Here is a 20165-nt window from a genome sequence, read left to right as displayed (position 1 = left end):
TTCCCTGTTTGGCCATGAAACCCACTGAGTGACGTTGTGCAAGTCACACTGTCTGAGGCTCAGGAGAAGGCAATGGCAAACCTATTCTGAACAAATCTTGCCAAGAAAGCCTCATGATAGGTTTTATTTACAGTTACCATGAGTTGGAAACTACTTGAAGGCACATGACAACACTAGCAAAGGGTAACTTTTTTGCTGGGGGGGGGGGGGGGGCTGGAAGGAAATACCACTGAATAATGATGGGAACTGCTTCCTCCACAGGTGTTTGGAGGGTCAGCCTGTTTCTTTCCAGTTTCACGTGCTTCAGTTACATATTTCACCTCTTAGTCTGCTACAGGTAAGATATCCTCTTGATCACAGGAGCATGGTGTAGAAATGACATTAATTATTGTCCGGTCTTGATTGGGTGGTTGGGAATGCTGCCTCTTCTCCTTGCCACTTCCTGGGCATCCCCACCACTCTTTCAGTTTTAGAGAAAATGTATTAGGCATGATGCTCTTGCTATCAGGTTTGCTAACCATGGCTAATGACAAGTCACAGTTCCCAAACATGGTTAATAGGGAGTTTACTCACTGATTTTTTGATCTAATTATTGCTGGAGGTTTTTTCCCCACTCCATCATTTGAAATAGTATACATTTTATTACACATTAAAGAACTGTAGTTCTATAGTTCATTCATTAGATGGCAGTTGACTTCTGTTTTGGGGGTTTTCTGTGTTGTTTAAAAATTATAGCTATGCTACTGAAAAGCCTAATTTTCAAAAGTGGTGATTAAAATGGTACCAACTGAAAAACTTACACTAAATGTGCACTGAACCATGTGAGGCAAACTTGCCTGCTAGATCCATGTCCATAGAAAATACCATACCACTTTTTTAAAGAGGCATAACAGTACTGCTAAGGGTATTTACACCTCTGGCAAATAGTGGACTGTTCCCTGTTCTCAGAAAAGGTGAAGTTTTTCGCCTAGGAGAAGCTGGAAGCAATTCTCTGGAAACTTTGCCAGATTATAAATGGATGCCCTTTGGCATGTGGGTCCTCTTTAAAATGTCACCAAACTTTGGTAATTCCACAAAATGGCGGGAAGCCGCCCAGGAACATATGTTAGGCCCAGTGCTTACTCAGCTGAACGGTACCTTTTCTGCAACATTGCAATCCAGCAAATTTGCTATATCAGCAATTGAACCGGAGTTTGGAGAAGTTACTACTTTGAACATAACTTCCACAGACTCCCAGCAAACATAGCCACTGGCCATGTAGTCTAGGAGATGCAACTCCCAAAGCAACTTTTCCAAGATCTGGATTATAGTTTACCCTTAGTCTTCAGGTGGAATGGAAACTTTCCACCTTTGCAAACAATTGCCCACCTCCAAAATAGCAGACTATAAGGTGCTATAGTTGCAGTGCAAGTGCAATGAAGGCCTGGAGGGCTTTTCCATGTAGCAGTGTTACATTTTTTTTGGCCCATAAAAGACCATAAAGTGGTTCTGAGTGGCTATTTCCCTTTGTCAGGGCTTAATAATGTTTTAAGGTATTTTATTGTTGATGTTAGCACTCTGGCATCCCTCTTTCTAGTACCTTTCAAGCATACAGGAAGTGTGAAAGTGACCATGAAAAGTGTGGCGTCTTTCATGTGTTCCAATGAGCTAATTTTAAAAATGGTCTTTTTATGTTTTCTATCCTAGAAGACAAATAAAGCTGCTCCGTGCAGGGAAGAGGCTTCACTTTCTGTCAATAGATTTTAAGGTGTCGCCTTCTCATAGTGTGGTGAGTTTTTGTTTTATGTCCTCAAGAATTTTACCACAACTGATCTTGCATACTTAGAGTTTTGTTTGTGTTGACAGCTAGCTGGCATTTTACTACCACAAAGCCTCCTGATTCAAGGCTGCAGGAGACTTTTCCTGTTAATAAAATCACACATTGATATAGGTATCTGCAAGTACTATGACGACAAAGTGCAAAAGCATAACATTCCATGAATAGAAAGCATGGAGCTAATTTTACCTCATTATTTTACCTCATAAAATACTAGGAAATTTATCTGGCATTGCCTGGGTTTCTACTGCTGATGCAAAATGGACAAACCCTATAATTTTCTTTTGAAACCTCCAGTCATTCCTGAACTTGCACAAAAATGTTTGGGATGTGAACCTAAGGGCCTAAACTCTGGCACTGGGGCAGAGTGGGGGCATGGCGACTGCATGCTGCACACCCCAACTCCACCCCCATGCCATTGTGCTGCCGCGTACCCCACCATATGGCAAGAGGCATTATGCCACATCTTTGGCACAGCGTTTACACATGCTGCACCAAAGAGATGCTGAAGAGCCATGGCAGTGGCTAGCTTGCCCTTTCCTCAATGTAAAAAGGATCTAAAATCCTAGTTTGGCCTTTGTCTTGATTTCATTAGAAAACACAAGTTCTGTTCAAAGGACTTAAGACATCCTGAATTATTGGTGACTTCTGTCATTAAGCATGCCAATTTGTATAGCATCACAGACAAAATTATAGTATGAGACTTTCCTAAAGCCTTTAGACCTTGTTTCTTAGACAGCCCTGAATCTCACAAAGGACAGGACTAAAGAAGCTCACAGCTCACCTTCCAGATTGCTTCCCATGCCCCAAAGAATGAACTGATTTGCTGATATATACCACCACTCACCCAACTCTTCTCCAAAATGTAGCAAAGGTTCCTACTGTCTGTGTCTCTTTCTCACCACTACTAAGAGGAGGAAATGTCTCTTAGGGGAGTCTTCAGCTGCATCCACTGCAGAAATAATCTGGTTTCACACTGTTTTAGCTTTCCTGTCTCAGTGTTGCAGAAATCTGGGAATTTATGGAGTTGCCATAGATTAACACGGGACGTGAAGACATACATGTGTGCACACACATGCACACGCCTCGTAATTTTGACTAATTCTAGGACAATCTCCTATATATCATCTCTGGCTAAAGTGATCAAGATGATAGTACTGGTGTTATAACTCCAAGCAGATCTGAGTGATACTGGTTATCTGGACTCAGTCTTCCAAGGGAGATATAGACCTTGAATTCACTTTGGTTACTTTGATGGATGACTAGGGATCATATAATGATAGTGTGATCCTTTTAGTTCTGATGGACATCCTGGGAGCTTGAGGCTCACCTAGCTCACCTAGCTGGATTGCACACTGAGTATCTAGTGCGTTAAGAAAAATGTCTGGGGCAAAGAAATGTTCTATGAGGAGGAGTACAGGAACTCTGTTTGCAGTTCTCCAAGTTCTGCCTTCCTGCTTTACAAAACATTTCTGTGACCTAATTCTGACATACCAATATGCTTTTGTATTATCATGTTTACCCTTTATATTTCTTATTAATGTGTTTCCTGGTGGCATTTTTGGGACACTTGCATAAAAGAACTGTTCTTTTGTTTATTTGTTCTAACAGGTTTCATTAGGAAAGTTCACTTCTTGGCAAGTTGCGTATATAATATGGGGTATGTGAACATCTATGCTACAGACATGTGGTGTGATTCGTGCATTTGTTTATCATTTTCTCCCCTTTTTGACAACTTGTGTTTTCTTTGCTAGGATTTCTAGTCATGCACTTTGTGCTAATAGCATTCGGTATGGTTATCATGTACATTGCAATTTTGCCAATGAAGGAAGGTCGATGGCACGAACTTCTTGATGAATGGGGAACCGTGATGTAAGTGATAGCAGCTATAATAACCATGTTGCTCTTCCTGATGCACATGAAAGGAAAGGAAAGTTCTGGACCAGTTTATCTCTGCTGTTGTCAGCAAGGTAGTCTTGCTAGAGAGTAATTGATACACATGAAAGGAAAGGAAAGGTCTGGACCAGTTTATCTCTGCTGTTGTCAGCAGGGTAGTCTTGCTAGAGAGTAATTGCACAGAATATAATTCCCAATCAGTATGGAAAGGGTGTAAATACCCTGTAGGTACCACATCCCTTCTCATCTTGGAATCTAAGCAGGGAAGCCCTGGTTAGTACTTGGATGGGAGCTAATGAATATCAGGTGCCGTAGGCTATATTTCAGAGGAAGGAATTGACAAAACCACCTTTGTGTATTCCTTGGGTAAGAAAAGCCTATGAAATTCATGGGGTCACCATAAGTCGATAGGCGGCTTGATGGCACAAAGGCACGCTTGCATGGAATGGGAACCTTTGTATAATGATTGCCTCTCCTTAAACTATGACTTGTAAAAATGTGTGAATTACAATGAATACTATATTGAGATTTTATATGGTAAGCACCCGGAATGATACCTGTGTTAGTTTCTTTCATCAGAAACTACAAAGTCTTTTTACATTTTAAAAATGAATATATTTATTACAAGCTATAGAGCTGGAAAGGATTCCAAGGGTCATCAATTCTATCCTCCTACAGTGTAGAAACCCACTGTTACTATGGCATGAACTTTGACAGATTGGGGTTACACCATCTGATCCCACAAATTCATGCCATAAAACATTTGTTGATTTGTTTATTAATTTATTCTGACAAGGTAAAACAGTAGGTCAGGTTCCAAAGAAGGAATGCACACATCCACTCAACCAAATGAGAACATGACTTCAGTTTCCCTTGCTATTCTTGGGACAGAACCTGGGTTTTCACAGTGCCACTGTCTTTATATTTTATTTATTTAGCTGTGCCTTTTTTATCTTCTGTCTTTCAGCCTTTCTATTGTCATCGTTATGGTTATCAAGAAGCTGCAAGTTATTCTGGCTGGCATTTTTTTTCTTCAACCAAAGATTTCACCAAAAGATAAGCAAAAACCTTTGGCACTCGATAACAGGTTAGTGCCAGGAAGTGAGAGTCTTCCTGTCATTCAGTTCCTTGAATAAAGTTTTTCCACTGCATGGCAACACACTGTTGAAAGACACCGAGGAAGGCTGTACCTCTCTCTCTTCTTCTTTTCTCACTCTCTCTCACCCTTTCTGTTTCCCCACAGACATCCTAAGCTATCTGCTTATTAGTTTTGTTTGCTTTTACCCTCCTCATATAAAAGAAACACAAGGTTATTATTATTATTATTAACCTTTATTTATAAAGCACTGTAAATTTACACAGCACTGTACATACAATCTTTTTAATTAGATGGTTCCCTGCCCTCAGGCTTACAATCTAAAAAGACATGACATAAAAGGAGAAGGGAAAGGTGGTGGGGCTAGTAGGCTAATACATATAAAGTACATAGCAATACAGGAAATGGTTCAATAAAACAGGCATCAAAAGAACATCAAATAGCAAGCGACAATTATGCAATGCCTGGGAACACTTCTCTGAACAGGATGGTCTTCAACTCTGTTTTGAAGCTGGTTAAAGAAGTGATGGCTCTTGCTCGCGGGGGAAGAAGGTTCCAGGAGAGAGGGGTAGCAAGTGAAAAGGGGCGAATCCGAGATGGGGCAGAGGAAATCCTGGGCTGGGACAGCAGACCTTGACTACCAGAACGGAGGGCCCTGGTGGGAAGGTGAGGAGAAAAAAGGTCTGATAAGTAAGGAGGGGCCAGCCCATGGAGGGCTTTAAATGTTGACAGCAGGAGCTTATACTGAATGCGGAAAGGGAGGGGGAGCCAGTGAAGGGATGCCAACACAGGAGATATGTGGTCAGAGCAGTGGGCGGATGTGATAATGCGTGCAGCTGAATGCTGGACAGAGATTAAAGGATGGAGGTGAGAAAGAGGAAGCCCAGCCAGGAGGACGTTACAGTAATCAAGTCGTGAGATCACTAGGGCATGCACCAGGATCTTGGCAGTAGAGGCGGAGAGATAAGGTCGGATTTTAGCAATATTGTACAAAAAGAATCGACAAGCCTTGGCTGTGGTCTGGATCTGAGGGATACACGACAGAGAAGAATCAAAGATGAAACCAAGACTGTGGGCTTGCTGGACTGGTTGAATAGAAATGTTGTCCACAGAGACAGAAAAGGAGTGTTGAAGGGTGGGCTTAGGAGGAAAGGTTCATCAAAGGAAGTAGAAAGGGCAATCTAGTTTCAGAACACCTTTTTGTATCTTTATGTGTCATAGTGTTTGTTATAACCATTAGATTATTTCTAATGAATTGATACACTTGCAGGCAAATACTATAAAGTGCATTTAAAAACGGATCAGGGAATAATAGGGATTCAGTCATTGCTGCATGCAGTTAAATGCACTTTATAGTATTTATACTCCCCCTGAAGACACAGGTCCACTCCTTCGATTATCTCTTGGAAACTCACATATAGGTGGTGACCAGGAGTGCATTTGCACATTTTAGGCTTGTATGCCAGCTGTGCTCATTTCTTGAGATACCAGATCTGGCCTTAATTATAGACAATGTGCTCTACGTGGGACTGCTTTTGTAGAGTGTTCAGAAACATCAGCTGATCCAAAGTGCTGCAGCCAGGTTGTTAAGAGGGGTTGGCTACAGGTAGCACACAACTCAGTTATACAATAGCTCCACTGGTTTCCGAGTACAATTCAAAGTACTGGTTATAGCTTACAAAGCTCAATATGGCTCACATCCAGATCATCTGAAGAATTGTATTCTGCTATATGAACCTGCCCATGTTCTGGGGTAGACTTTCTCTCTGCCCCACCACCCTTACAGGTCCATTTGGTGGGAGAGGGCCTTCTCAGTGGCTACTCCCATGCTCTAGACTTGGTTTTTAGGGTAAATAGTTCCTATATAACGTCTAGACATTTTTGTAATATATATTTTGTGTTTTAATTGGTCTTCCTTTTTTGAAAGTTTGATTGCTTTTAAACCTTTGTATGCTATAATTTTTTAACTATGCTTGTTTTAATAGTCACAAGCCAAAGCGTTCTACTTCAAACCTCAGCTATAGCTATGTTCAATTCTGTCGGAACGCAAGTTAACAATCCAGTTTTGTTTTTTGCTGAGGGATGGTGGTGAGATTAGTAAATGTTAAATCATGCCTCTTTTCTTCTGCAGGAGAGCATTCATCAACTTCAGCTACTTCTTATTTTTTCACTCTGTGGTGGTGGGTTTTACTTCTTGTCTCATGAGACTGCTCTACAGCATCATCATAGGAACCTGGTTGATTGGACGAGTAGATCGGCCAGTGATGCCACGGGGCTTTGAAACACGTGACAATGGTGAGCACCTGGGATTTGCTGAAAACTTTACAGGGGTTGTTTACAAAATCTTTATAGGGAAGGCTTCCTGATATAAAACTTTCCCATTTCAACATATTGGCCAGAAACTAACTCTGGCTTCAGTCCTGACTGCATTTGGCACATGCAAAACAATTAGTCCTTGTTTCACTGCAGGGTTCAATACCTGGGTTCAGATGCTGTTCCTAGACCACTATCACACGAATCCTATCCTTGTCTGCTTTTGCCATATTCTTGATACTGGAAACAAAGAAAGGCAACATTGGAAATCCAGTTCCAAATATTCCATCACTGAACTAACAGAAACAGGTAAATGGAAAACAGATGTTGGGGCAAATAAGGGTGTGGGGCAGGATAGGATTTGGGTTCATCTACTGGTAAGGAAGCTCAACATACTGCAGATCTTCCTGTCCTCAATCCTCAATCCTGATATAAAGGGGTATCAGAAAATCTTGGAACTAAGCATTTCATCATGTGGCAGTTTGGCTCTTTCTGGAGTAAGAACAGAGAGTTTTTAAAACATGTGAACTAAATGACAAAAATGCACTGCACGAAGAGCAAGGGACAAAGTGAAATGCCATGCAAAATATCTGACAAAGTAGCCTCAGAGCACAACCATAATTCTTCCCAACTCTTTCCCCCTAAAATTAGGCTTCTTATGTGCCAGCAATGTATGTGTGGAAATCATGGAACCTTTGGGATGCCTGCAATCTTGTGTGACCCCTGGTCCCAATAGACCCCACAAACATCCCAAAGCAATTAAAAATGTAATCTTGGATCAATAAATTACCCTAGAGGCACAATTTTCTGTAATATTTTACTGTTCTATTATATTTCAATCCGAAGGGAGAAGTGAGAGATATAAATTATTACTATTATTATTATTATTATTATTATTATTATTATTGCTCCCCTAGCCTTTAAGAGAAGAGAATCACTCCCTACATATTATCCAGAAGTGACTTCAGGTGGGTGGAACATAATTTCCAGTTCTGGAAAATAGGAGCAATGTATTCTGCTCATGGAGGAGCTAAAAGTGACCCTCAGAGCATGCCCACCCAAGACCCAACCCTGCTTCAATGGCAGCTGCTTCAGTTAATGGAAGTAGGCCAGGCTATCCCCCCCCCCCATCTACTGGCAGCCCTACATACTTCTTGTAAGAGTGTCCAAACTCAAGTTACTCACAGCACTGGGCAAATCCTATTATAAGAGAACAGATAAATGTGTACAGTATACAGAAACCCTCTCCCTTACCCCAGCTGTATTCTGACTTTTGATGTTTGTTGGTACTAGATTGAGATTGATATGTAGGACTAATCAGTACAGCCAGAATATATTATTTTGGAAAGCATTTTCTGGATATAAAGTCCTGGAGCTGACTGTTGGTATGGAATTAAAATGAAGAAAAAGAAAGAGATGCAGTGTAGGGAGGAGTGTGGATGCCAAATTTGTAACAAAGTAAGTTCTGATAACTTTATTTTAGGTTCAAAGGCCACAGGTAGAGCCAGGACCAGATGGCTGCTATTCTACACACTTTTGAATAACCCGAGTCTGCAGAAATTCAGGAAACCAAGATCAGATCCTCATTCAATGGATTCACCTCAGAACTGTGTTGCCAGATGATCTCTGCTGCAAAGGCAGAGCTATATAGTAAGGTCACAGAGTAAATGTTATTTCCACGGACTGTGAAGAATTTGAACTATAGACAATCTGACTATGGTGCTACAAAGTGGCTTTTCTGTGACAAAGATGCCCAAGTTTTATTTGCTTGCTGCTTGCTTACAGTTCCTGCAAATTGGCATCCGCTGTGTTTACAGTATTTTATATGCTATGAAACTCTCCAGGTTCTGTCCCCAAGACACTTTAGCTTGTCTGGTTGGATTGCTAACAAAATTGTATACGAGGCATTACCTTTCAGTAGACTAAAATGTCATTTAAGACCATCTAAGAAGGCACGTTTTCTTCTTCCACAGTTGGGTGTCTTCTGCAACGTACCAGGCCAGGTTGATCTGGCATGGAGTCACATCCAACATAGAAAGCCATCCAGTATTCAAAGCTCAATCACCTCTGAGGTGAGAAGCCAAAGAAATATATTGTTTGAAGAGAGGGACAAGCTTTCCAGAAAACACCAAATTTGGAAGATTGTTGTTTTTTTCTGACCGGTGGTTTGACTCAAAAGTGCTGTCAGGTTATTTGTCCTCAACATTTCATAGAATCATAGAGTTGGAAGAGACCACAAAGGCCATCCAGTCCACCCCCCCTGCCATGCAGGAAATCACAATAAAATCATCCCCTACAGATGGCCATCCAGCCTCTGTTTGAAGACCTCTAAGGAAGGAGACTCCACTACACTCCAAGGGAGTTTGTTCCACTGTCGAACAGTCCTTACTGTCAGGAAGTTCCTCCTAATGTTGAGGTGGAATCTCTTTTCCTGGAGCTTGCATCCATTGTTCTGCGTTCTAATCTCTGGAGCAGCAGAAAACAAGCTTGCTCCCTCCTCAATATGACATCCTTTCAGATGTTTAAACAGGTCTATCATATCACCTCTTAACCTTATCTTCTCCAGGCTAAACATACCCAGCTCCCTAAGGGGCTAGACAGACAGCTCGACGGGTGGCTCTGTGCCACTCCTGGAAGCACTGGGTTGGGGACGTGACAACCAAATGCCATGCCCCCAACCCACTCGAAATTCCCAGCACTACAGGGGCACCATAAGTGCAGCCTTATGATGCCTCATGTGGGTAGCGCCATTTGGATGCTGTACGTGAGCAATATCATCATGGCATGCACTATTTGTGCCAAGAGAAGGATTTGGAGTGTGTAAACGTTCAGACCTTGGGCAACCCTAGTTCGAGCCCTAGGTCATTCCTCATAGGGCATGCTTTCCAGATTCTTCACCATTTTAGTCCCCCTCCTTTGGACAAGTTCCAGTTTCTGAACATCCTTTTTGAATTGTGGTGCCCAGAACTGGATGCAGTATTCCAAGTGGGGCCTGACCAAAGAAAAATACAGTGGCACTATATGTCCCTTGATGTAGATACTATACTTTTACTGATGCAGCCTAAAATTGAATTGGCCTTTTTATCTGCCACATCGCACTGTTGACTCATGCTCAACTTGTAGTCTACTTGAACTCCCAGATCCCTTTCACACGTAGTCTCATTCAGCCAGGTGTCCCCCATCCTATTTCTTTTCATTTCATTTTTCCACCCTAAGTGCAGTACCTTACATTTCTCTGTGTTGAATTTCATTTTGTTAGTTTTGGCCCAGCTTTCTAGTCTATTCTGGTCTATTTCTGTACAAGGTAGCTGTTCCAATGAAAAGGCTGAAGATTCTCTTAACTGACATACGATTCTCTTGACCAAGATGGATCCACAGAGATTTTTTTACTGACTGTGTAACTACTAAAGCTTGAGTGATAGGTAACTTTGGTGTACATGTGAGGGGATGAGGTCTGTTTTCTGGGACTTCTGATCCTTCCATTTGGCTGCTTTTTAAAAAATTGGTGCCACATAGCCTTGAGGTCTGCCCCACAGTCGTTTAGAGTCTGATGTTTAGCATGGGGGCACCCACCATAGAGAATACTCTTTTCAGTAATGCCCTGACCAGTCTTTAAGCAAAAAATTGAAGCCTTCCTGGTATATTTCAATCTACCATATATTTTGCTCATGAAGATTGGGTAAATATTGTATATTGAGTGTTTTACATTGGATGTTTCACAATGTTGTATACTGCTTTGAAATATTTGTCTGTAAGTGATGAATAAATAAATAATCTAGATGAGCCCCAACGGCCCACTAAAGACTGAGCATCTTCACTAGCCACAGGACATTATATGTGTTGGGGCATAGAGAAACATGCAGTGTCCACTACAACCACGTGCAGAGTTGATCCAAGCAGGCAGGATGCTACGAGAAGGCTCTTGGAGAGACGTCTGCAAAGGCTTCAGGCAGAGAAGGAAAAATTCCTCCCATGCAGGCTTCAGCTTTGAGCTCCCGGCTTGCAGAAATAAACATGAACAGCAAGGCTCTCACTCAAACAAGAGGGCTTTAATTCACTTGTTACAAACTATTTACAGGATTGCACAGAGTACCAAACAGCCGTCTGGATACTTGCATCTCTATATACAAATAGACAAAGTGCACCGCCAGTTACCAACCACAACAACCCAACATCGGAGATAAACATCTTCTCCCTTTTGTGTCTTGTGTGAAGTCATGTGGTGTCTTTCCACCAATGAAACCTTGCTGGTTTCATCCCCAGTGCCAGTTGCATCATACCATTTCCCATGATGCAACCCTTGACTGACTTCAACTGCTGTGCATGTTGCATGAGATGTCCCATGATGCACAGTTTCCAAATGCTGACTCATGCACATCTGCCACTTGAACTGTGGTTACCTCTATTCCAGTTCCACCTAGTGGCCACATCCATGTCATTTCCAGGCCAAGTGTGCCACGTGGTCCTGACATTATGGTAGGTGCAGAAGAGACATGAAATGGGGCAGAGGGGAGGGGGAATGGGAGAGCATGAAGAAGTCTAGAAGATGATCTTTCTTCAACAATGAATAGCAACAATTTGCAAGTGTTACTTATTGCTTTCCATGTTCTGGCAAAACTAGTAATCTATAACTTAATGTAACTGGATTTGGATGGAGGTATCTAACAGATAACTATTTTGAGGTGAACTAATGATGTCTGTAAAATATGAGTTCCTTTCCCTAGGGTGATTAAGCCAATGTCCACACAGGGAGAAGGAGAATTTGTAGTTTTATTTGCTATAGTGAATAGATGTCTCGTGACCCAAAAGGCAAAGGGGCTTGACAGATGGGCAGGAAGCCCCTTTCTGTCCCGGATCGTTGCCATGGCAAACGCACACCACGGCAACGATCCGCTCCCTCTCGGGAGCAAAAACAAGCTGCTATAAGCAGCTTCCTGTAAAGGGTGGCATTATGGCGCCCACACGTCATGATGATGCCCCTTCTAGCCAGAGCTGTTTAGGCGCTCTGATGCCCATGTGTCATGGTGCACCCCGTATGGATATGCGTGTGCCAAGATGGTGCATGGGCAGCAAAAGTAGCGATCGGCTCATGTAACTGCTCAGGCCTATCTAGCTCTACTTTTGGGCCTAGGGCGGCACAAAGTGTTGGTCTGTTTAGTGCCTGAGACAACAGAAAGATTCATATATTCATGCATATATACTTTTCCATATGATAATTACAGAGCATCCTAACTCTACATAGCTATATAGCTATAGCGTCATTAATTAGCAAGTCACATTTCTAGAGCATGTACAGTATATTAAACAGATCACATACGACTGTCCCATAAATACCTCTACATTACCTGACAACTCAAAAATAGAGGAGGGTACCCTTTGGGTCCTAGAACAGTTCAAACCTGAAATTTCTCTGGAAGCAAGATGATTAAACTGAAGCTCTCATTCTTTGGCCACAACATGAGAAGTCACGACTCATTAGAAAATACCATAATGCTAGGAAATGTAGAAAGTAGTAGAAAGAGAGGAAGCCCACATGTCAGGTGAATAAACTCTGCTAAAGAGGTCAGGGTATGAATTTAGAGGAGCTAAGCAGAGTAATGGAGGATAGGAAGTCTTGGATATGTCTCATCCACAGGGTTGCCATGGATCAAGATCAACTCGAAGGTAGTTAACAACAACAAAAATGTTTGGGCAGGAAGGTGTGTTTTAGGGCTTGTGACATCAATAAAGCACCCAGAGTTCAAGAACTCTATGACCCCGGAAAGCATCCAAGCTGTGCAGGCATCAGCCATAACTAGGCATAGCTATGTGTCCCTTTATCAACCATGTTTGCATTAGGCCTTGTAGTTTTATCAGCTCTATAACCCCTCTTGCTGCATTCAATTTTCTATTCTATTCTATTGGCATGGGATTTTCTATTGATATCTCATACTGGTTTACTTCTTGGTTTACCATTTTCTCCCTGTATACTTTATCACCAAGAGTAAAGTGAACCTCCAACTTTGGTTAGACAACAAAGACAGACCAAAATCTGGAAATCTGGGAAACCTTGAAATAGATATACAGCCAAATCTAGAAGTGTTGTCCTTGACACAGGTATACCATGGAAAGGGTAAGGCTCCTCATTCTTTTTCTCATGTGCAAATTTTTCACCATACATTTAATGGATTTCATTGTCGTTGGCTGTGTACAATAAATTGGCTTCACTAATTTGAAGGTTCTGAAGATAATAAGGATATTCTTTCTGTAAATAATCTGTTCACGCATAATCATTTGTTGTTGCAAACGCAACTACCTTTGCAATTTAAGCCACAGAGCTTTGCATTTTGTGAACACTTTTCCCTTAACCTTGTCCTGTTGTCATTTCATTTTCATGATAGTTTCTTGGAGAGGGCTCTTCATTAATAATTCTTTATTGCAGATACATCTGTAAATAACCAGGAAACCTCCCAATCAATGCTTAGTTTCCTCTTTACATTCCTATGGCTGAGGTGAATAATTAACCAAATGTTTGCTTGCTGTTCATGGTTTGCTCTGTGGAAGCTGAGAAATGCCACACATTTACCTTTGCAATCCCAAATGGTCAAAGGTAAAAGATAAAAATGCGGAACTCTCAACAGGGAACAAAGAGACATAAAGACCCTCAAATCTCCGGCATGTTCATTGCTGCCTTGGTGTGCATGGACTTCTATCTAACTGGTGAAGACTTTCTCGACATGACTATGGGCTCATTCCCACTAAGCATTTAAACCAATGGCCTTCTACAAGATGTGGTAAGTTTAAACAGTGAAGCTGCAACACATGGGAGACTTTCATTGGGAAGGTTATTGTACAATCCAATCTGGATTTCCTTATTTAACTGAATCAAAAGCTCACTATGGAAGTAAGGGTGTAATTGTGTTGTTCCTAAACGTAACCATGGTGTGCCTAATCTTTTGCAACTAGTAGCTGGTGGAGCTGGGCACTTACTTTTCCTCCCCCTCCCATTTTCCCCACAATTAACTGAGACAGAGAACAAATTGAGGTGTGGGTCATTTGAAAGGCAATCCTTCACTGTTGATTGTCTTGCCATACTTTTGTTACTCTGGAAAGGTAAGCTTCGGTTTTGCTTTAAGAATCACATTGATTTGATGAGACTGCTTTACGATGTCTTGTATCTACTGGTGTTGCCAGGGATTGTTGAAAGTCTACATCTAGGACCCCTCAACAGGTTGTTCTAAGCATGTTGTAGCTCTTGAATGACACATCCACAACACTAAGACCCTTTCCATTTTCAAGCAGTTGAGGGCTTGACTAGTCTGATGGGTGTGGCAGAAGGCAAAGAAAGGAAGGGTGAGCACCAAGACCTTTTCCATCCTTACCATTAGGCTGAATGAGATGGCTGCTGGTGGAAGCCAGCCATAGGTTTGGGGAGAAGAGGAGGCAGCTGTCATTGCCACAGACAAAGCAAAAGGGAATGCTATGACCCTCCCCCCCGCCACCATTTCTGTTCTACATTGCTCCCTATCCACTCTCAAATCCACCTCCTGATGTTGTTGTTGCTGTGTGCCTTGAAGTCATTTCCAACTTATGATGACCCTAACGCATACTTATTACTAGGTTTTCTTGGCAAGATTTGTTCAGTAGGGCTTTGCCTTGTCCTTCTTCTCAGAGAATGTGACTTGTCTAAGGTCATCCACTGGGTTTCCATAGACAAAGGGGAATCCAAACCCTGGTCTCCAAAGTCCTAGTCCAGTGCTCAAACCATTGCACTACTCACTGCTCTACCACTGCTCTACCACTGCTCACTTAAGCTGCTGGTACTTATTTACTTACTTATTTACACACTTAAGCAATGGCCAGTGCTCAAACCACTACACAATGCACACTTTGCACAACCCAAGTTATTTCAGGTTATCTTTGCCTCATCATTCCTATGAATACCATTCAGGCCCATTTCTCAGGTTGCTTACTTATAGTCATGCTCAAACTACTGCACCATGTTTGCTCTGGGCTAGCCAGGAAAAACATCCCTCCATCCCATGTCTTGTCTGGAGCTGCATTGCCTTTCATGGATCTGGGTTATTCTCCATACACAGCAACATCTGTTGATCCTTCCATACTATGCAAGGGTGAAATGAAATAGAAGCTGCCCAGGTACAGAGAACATTGGACCTAATTCTGGGTGAACACAATGGTGCCAGGTACCTTTGTGAATACTGTCAATAAAATTATCGTTTTATTAGCATGACCTCTGCTTGTCTCTGCTGTACATTTTGCAGCTGTTCAGCTATATAGAAATGTTGGTGTGGCATCATTAACATGAACATATATGTATAAAATAATGGCTGACTTGGTGAAAGAGATGACAGAAGAGGAAAAAAGATGCAAACAGTTCACAGAAGTTTCTTTTTTAAAGTAAAATTATAAAATACATGGGGTGGGGGTGGGGTGGGGTAGAAGACACAATGATCAGCTAGGTCAGTCTTCTCAAACGTCCACTCCACCAAAGGCATCTGAGGAAGTACGCTAGAGTCTACGAAAGCTTGTGCTGCCAACTTCTTTCAGTTAGTCTCAAAGGTGCTACAAGATCTCCCTATGTTCGATCCTTCAGATATTTTGGACATCAGCATCCAGAAGCTTCAGCTCGTGTGGCTGATGGTTAGGCATTCTGGGAGCGGAAAATGCAAAACACCTGGTAGATCAGAGAATAAATCACTGTTCAGTCATGAAACTTAACAGGTAGCTTTGAATGAGACAATACCTATCAGCCTAACCGGCTCAAGGGTTGCCTCAAAGACAAAACCAGATGACCCCATGCATACTACTCTGAGTTTCTTAGAGAAAGGGAAAAATAATCATGTTATTAAATGAGAGGGCAGGACCATTATAGAATACCATGTTCTCTGCCTTTCATAGCCAGAAATTTAGGATATTCTGGGGTTGGACACAGATGGCAATCTCAGGCTGCAGTCTTATGACCCAAGATTATGCCTTGATGAGGCCTGCTAGTATCTGCTGCCTGAAGCAACTGCTTCAGTTTGCTTGTTGAAAGGGCGTAACTTCTATTATGAAGGCTTGACTTTCCACTATTATAAATGTCTGGATAGTCAGCTACATTAATATGAAATATTTATTGGGGATTAATGGCAGTAACAGAGGTACTTTGCAGACATTAGATACTTTTGAATTGACAAGTTACATCATTACATGCAAGTAGCAACTTTTTTGGGGGTAATGGGGGTGTATTCTCAGAAAGATGAAAACCGGACCTGGAACAATGGATGCAAGCTGCAGGAAAAGAGATTCCAACTCAACTTTAGGAGGAACCTCCTGAGAGTAAGGGCTGTTCGACAGTGGAACAAACTCCCTCAGAAAGTAGTGGAATCTCCTTCTTTGGAGGTCTTTAAGCAGAGGCTAGATGGCCATCTGACGGGGATGCTTTGATTGAGATTTCCTGCATAGCAGAATGGGTTTGGACTGGATGGCCCTTGTGGTCTCTTCCAACTCTAGGATTCTATGATTCTATGATTACTGAAGCCACAGTCCAAAACTAGCATAACAAGAAATAGCAAAATTGTTGCATTAGTGTAACAGGTAATCATTTCTTGTTACTTTCAAGTGTTATTTTACAGGCATCTTTAAAAGCATTTTGACATTAATTTTCAAAGTTTTATGGCATTCTTTTACCAATCTTTACTCATTTTGAGTTTAAGAATCCTGACAGAAAATAATGGCAAAGTTACAAGCAGTGCAACAAGTAATATAGCCAACTACTTGCCTTCAACATTGTAATGTGTAATGATAATGAGTTACTTTAAAAAAACAACACTTCAGGTAGTAGCAGATCAAATTAGCTTCCTAGTTCTGAATAATGTACATCATATTACACTACTGCCTTTGAGGTAGGTAGGACTTAAAAATGATAATGCTCAAGTCCAAAGTAACATCATGAACTGAATAACTCAGTTGAATATTTGAATTTAGGTTTCTACAGCATGAAGTCCTTATCCTGTACACCAGATGTTGGACAGTATCCCCACCATCCCTCACTATTTGCTATGCTGTTAGAGCTGATGGCAATTTGGTCCAACAACATCTGGTGTCTATATATGTGCCTTCAAGTTGCCTGTTGACTTATGATGACCCCATGAATTTCAGGTTTTCTTAGGCAATGAATACTTAGAGATGGTTTTGGCAGTTTCTTCCTCTGAAATACAGCCCATGGGATGGTATTCTATGGCAGTCTTCCATTCAAGTACTAGCCAGGGCTAACCCTGCTTAGCTTCCAAGATCAATTGGGATCTGGTGCATTTAGCTTATTTAGAATGAGTTAACAATGTCTGGAGGGAGATTTAGAGATAAAACAGATGGCTCTGAAGTGGCGGTTTGATGCTGCCGCTTTCAGCACCGGATTGGAGCCGTGGCAACTGTATGTCGTGGCCCCAATCTGGCGTTTTGCCAGCTGTAAAAGAAATGTTAAAATGCCACTCCTTTTAGAGCCAGTAAAAAGATGCCTTTGCCACTGTGGTGACACTTTTGGCATGCGACGTATAAACGCCATGCCAAAAGAGTGCTGTGATGCTGCCCACTGTGTGGTTGGGCGGATGGCATGATGCCAGCATGGGGGCATGCTTCATCCAAACACCAAGTCCCCCCCCCCCCCACGCCAGCGCTTCAAGCCGGTGTGTACAGCCCTTGAACTCCCTATCCCTTTAGCACACCACACTGTCTCTCTTTGGACCCCCCCCCCCCCAGTGGAGGCTCTTCTGGAATACTTCTGTAAACTGTTTTAGGCAACTGTCCAAAGCAACACACTGAACTTGCATAGGCAGTATTGAAAGCAATAGAAGTGTTAGTCTGTTTTAGCATAAAAAGACTTAACAGACTGGATAGGAAGAAGTAATTTCTGGCATAAGCTTTCATGGACTCACTCCATAAAATCAAGAAGTACCGGTAAACATCTTCTTAATGCCAAAAACAGTCAGTCCCAAAGGTGCTGCTGGATTCCTTTTTGTCTTTTTGAAAGAAATCTGTCTTATATTCACTCTGTCTCTAGCTCATTATTGCCTATGCCTGACTGGCTGCTGCTCTCATTTTCCAACGTTGGTGTTTTTCTGCCCTGCATGGAGATGCCTGTGGCTGTCTACATGCAGAAAAGGTTCTCTGCTACTGAGCTGCAACTCAGAGAAACTGCCACAAGTATGATTTGGTAGTGTTTGTAATATACAATGTTTTTATTAATTTGTCTCACAGAGCCATTTTCCAGACTTTTCCAAAAGCAGTGATGTGAGCTGACACACCGAGTTTTATTCTGAGGCAGCCTTTAGAGAACTGGAAATTTTCATACAGTGTTCAGATAAATATGTTTATCTGCATTCATGTTTCCTGAACAGGCTGTCAAAAAATGAAACCTGCACTGGGTCCATACAGCTGGAACATTTTCTGCATTATTCACTTCTGCCCTCAGTAAGTAGACTGATTTGATAGATAGCTTGTCATGGCTGAGAGGGATATTGCTTGATGTGTCTGCATTCAACCCTTTTCTCATCTTCCTGTAGGTTGGCATAGTTATGATACTGTCCTGCTTGGAAAGAAGAGCCAGTAAAAGTCCAGTGGATGAAAAATGGCCTCTTCTCAACAGAAGGTTTGGGGTTGTGATGTGAGTTGTGACAGCTGCCTTCTTGTAGCCTCTATTCCTTTGATCCTTGGTTTCTAGTACTAGGCTTTTGACTGGAGGAGAACCCATGAGTACAGTATGCCTGTCAGGAGAATGTTTTAATGAAATAGATGAGCCACCCTCCAGCTCATTCTTACATAACATATTGGGGAAGACATTGTGCATTGGGATAGATGTATATGTCAGTTCTGGAATGAATTGGAGCCATGTAACAAATTATCCAATAGTATAGAGATGTCTGCTAAGGTATATTCCATGTTCCAGAATATCAAAAATTGTAGGGCTGGCTTGCTGGATCAGCCCAGAAATTAATGTAGTCTAGCAGAGAGCTGGGACAAGTCACTTTTTGAGACTACAAGCCTCAGAACGGCAGCATGGGAGTTTTAAATAGTAACTTGTCTAATATCTCCTCCAGCATCCTGTTTTCAACATTGGCTAGCCAGATGCTTTTGCAGAGCTTATGAAAAAGGCTTTTAAAGAATGTAGCTACCTTGACATCCCCCCCCCCACCAAAGAGAAGAGAGAACACTGGGTTTGCATAACATTTGCATATACCGACTTATTTGTATAGATCAGGGGTCGGCAACCTACAGCCCACAGGCCGGATCCGGCCCGCCGAGGCCTTGGGACCGGCCCCGGCCTGGTCCTGCCACTGATTGCCGCCCCCGCCACAGCTTCCGCGCCGCTCTGGGCGCCCGCGGGGCCTCGCTGCCCTCCTCCTTCTCCACCGTGCATGGCCGCACAGAGGAGGCAGAGGAAGAGGAGGGCAGCGAGGCCTGGGGCAGAGGAGGTGAAGGTAGAGGTGGCGTCTCCTGCACGCGGCTGCTCCACCCTCCCCGCCTCCCCGCGGCCTCCTCCCTCCTTCTCAGCCTCTGTGGAGGCTGAAGCCTCCGCAGAGGCTGAGAAGGGGCACGCGGGGCCTCCGCCGGCAGCCTCCTCCCTCCGTCTCAGCCTCTGTGGAGGCCGAAGCCTCTGCAGTGGCCGAGAAGGAGCGCACGGGGCCACCAGAGATTGCTGCGATTGCCGGCGGCCTCCTCCCTCCAATTTAATTATTTATTTTTTGGCTTCGGCCCACCAGTTGTCTGAGGGTCAGCAACCCGGCCCCTGGCTCAAAAAGGTTGCCTATCCCTGGATAGATACTTGTTTAGAAACGATTGTTGTTACTTGATATAAAATTGACTTAGAGGTTTATCACACAGAGATTTTTAGAGCTTTTGCAGCTCAGATCCGATGTGACTGCGGATCCAATGATGCGGATTCATGTCACAATGTGAATGTGTTATCAGACGCCATTCCTTTCTATAGGCACTCCTTCTGTGGCGCTTCCACAGTGATTCCAAAGTGACTCCCCATTTTGATGAATTCAGAAAAAAAGTGAATTCACA

The 20165-nt window shown here is 42.6% G+C and overlaps 2 protein-coding genes across 2 annotated transcripts in view; both read left to right on the top strand.

Moving 5' to 3' along the window:
• LOC149323322 (stimulated by retinoic acid gene 6 protein-like) overlaps window positions 1-10899 on the top strand; it is a 54076-nt gene extending 43177 nt beyond the window's left edge. Inside the window, exons 11-18 of the mRNA XM_089510946.1 lie at window positions 262-337; window positions 1687-1768; window positions 3428-3476; window positions 3571-3688; window positions 4680-4799; window positions 6940-7103; window positions 7278-7430; window positions 8605-10899. Of these exons, the coding sequence (XP_089367072.1) occupies window positions 262-337; window positions 1687-1768; window positions 3428-3476; window positions 3571-3688; window positions 4680-4799; window positions 6940-7103; window positions 7278-7430; window positions 8605-8744 (902 nt within the window). The 3' untranslated portion in view covers window positions 8745-10899. The remainder of the gene's footprint in view (window positions 1-261; window positions 338-1686; window positions 1769-3427; window positions 3477-3570; window positions 3689-4679; window positions 4800-6939; window positions 7104-7277; window positions 7431-8604) is intronic.
• Window positions 10900-13826: 2927 nt separating this feature from the next.
• The window catches only part of LOC149323321 (stimulated by retinoic acid gene 6 protein-like), a 38360-nt gene continuing 32021 nt past the window's right edge, over window positions 13827-20165 (top strand). Inside the window, exons 1-3 of the mRNA XM_089510932.1 lie at window positions 13827-13894; window positions 18497-18569; window positions 18662-18762. Coding sequence (XP_089367058.1) covers window positions 13875-13894; window positions 18497-18569; window positions 18662-18762 — 194 coding nt within the window. The 5' untranslated portion in view covers window positions 13827-13874. The remainder of the gene's footprint in view (window positions 13895-18496; window positions 18570-18661; window positions 18763-20165) is intronic.

The sequence above is a fragment of the Sceloporus occidentalis genome, unplaced genomic scaffold (assembly GCF_023333645.1).
Source record: "Sceloporus occidentalis isolate IW3139 unplaced genomic scaffold, rSceOcc1.0.p SCAF_1, whole genome shotgun sequence".
Lineage (NCBI taxonomy): Eukaryota > Metazoa > Chordata > Lepidosauria > Squamata > Phrynosomatidae > Sceloporus > Sceloporus occidentalis.
The sequence above is the reverse complement of the archived record's forward strand: the minus strand, read 5'-3'. Positions and strand labels throughout refer to the sequence as shown.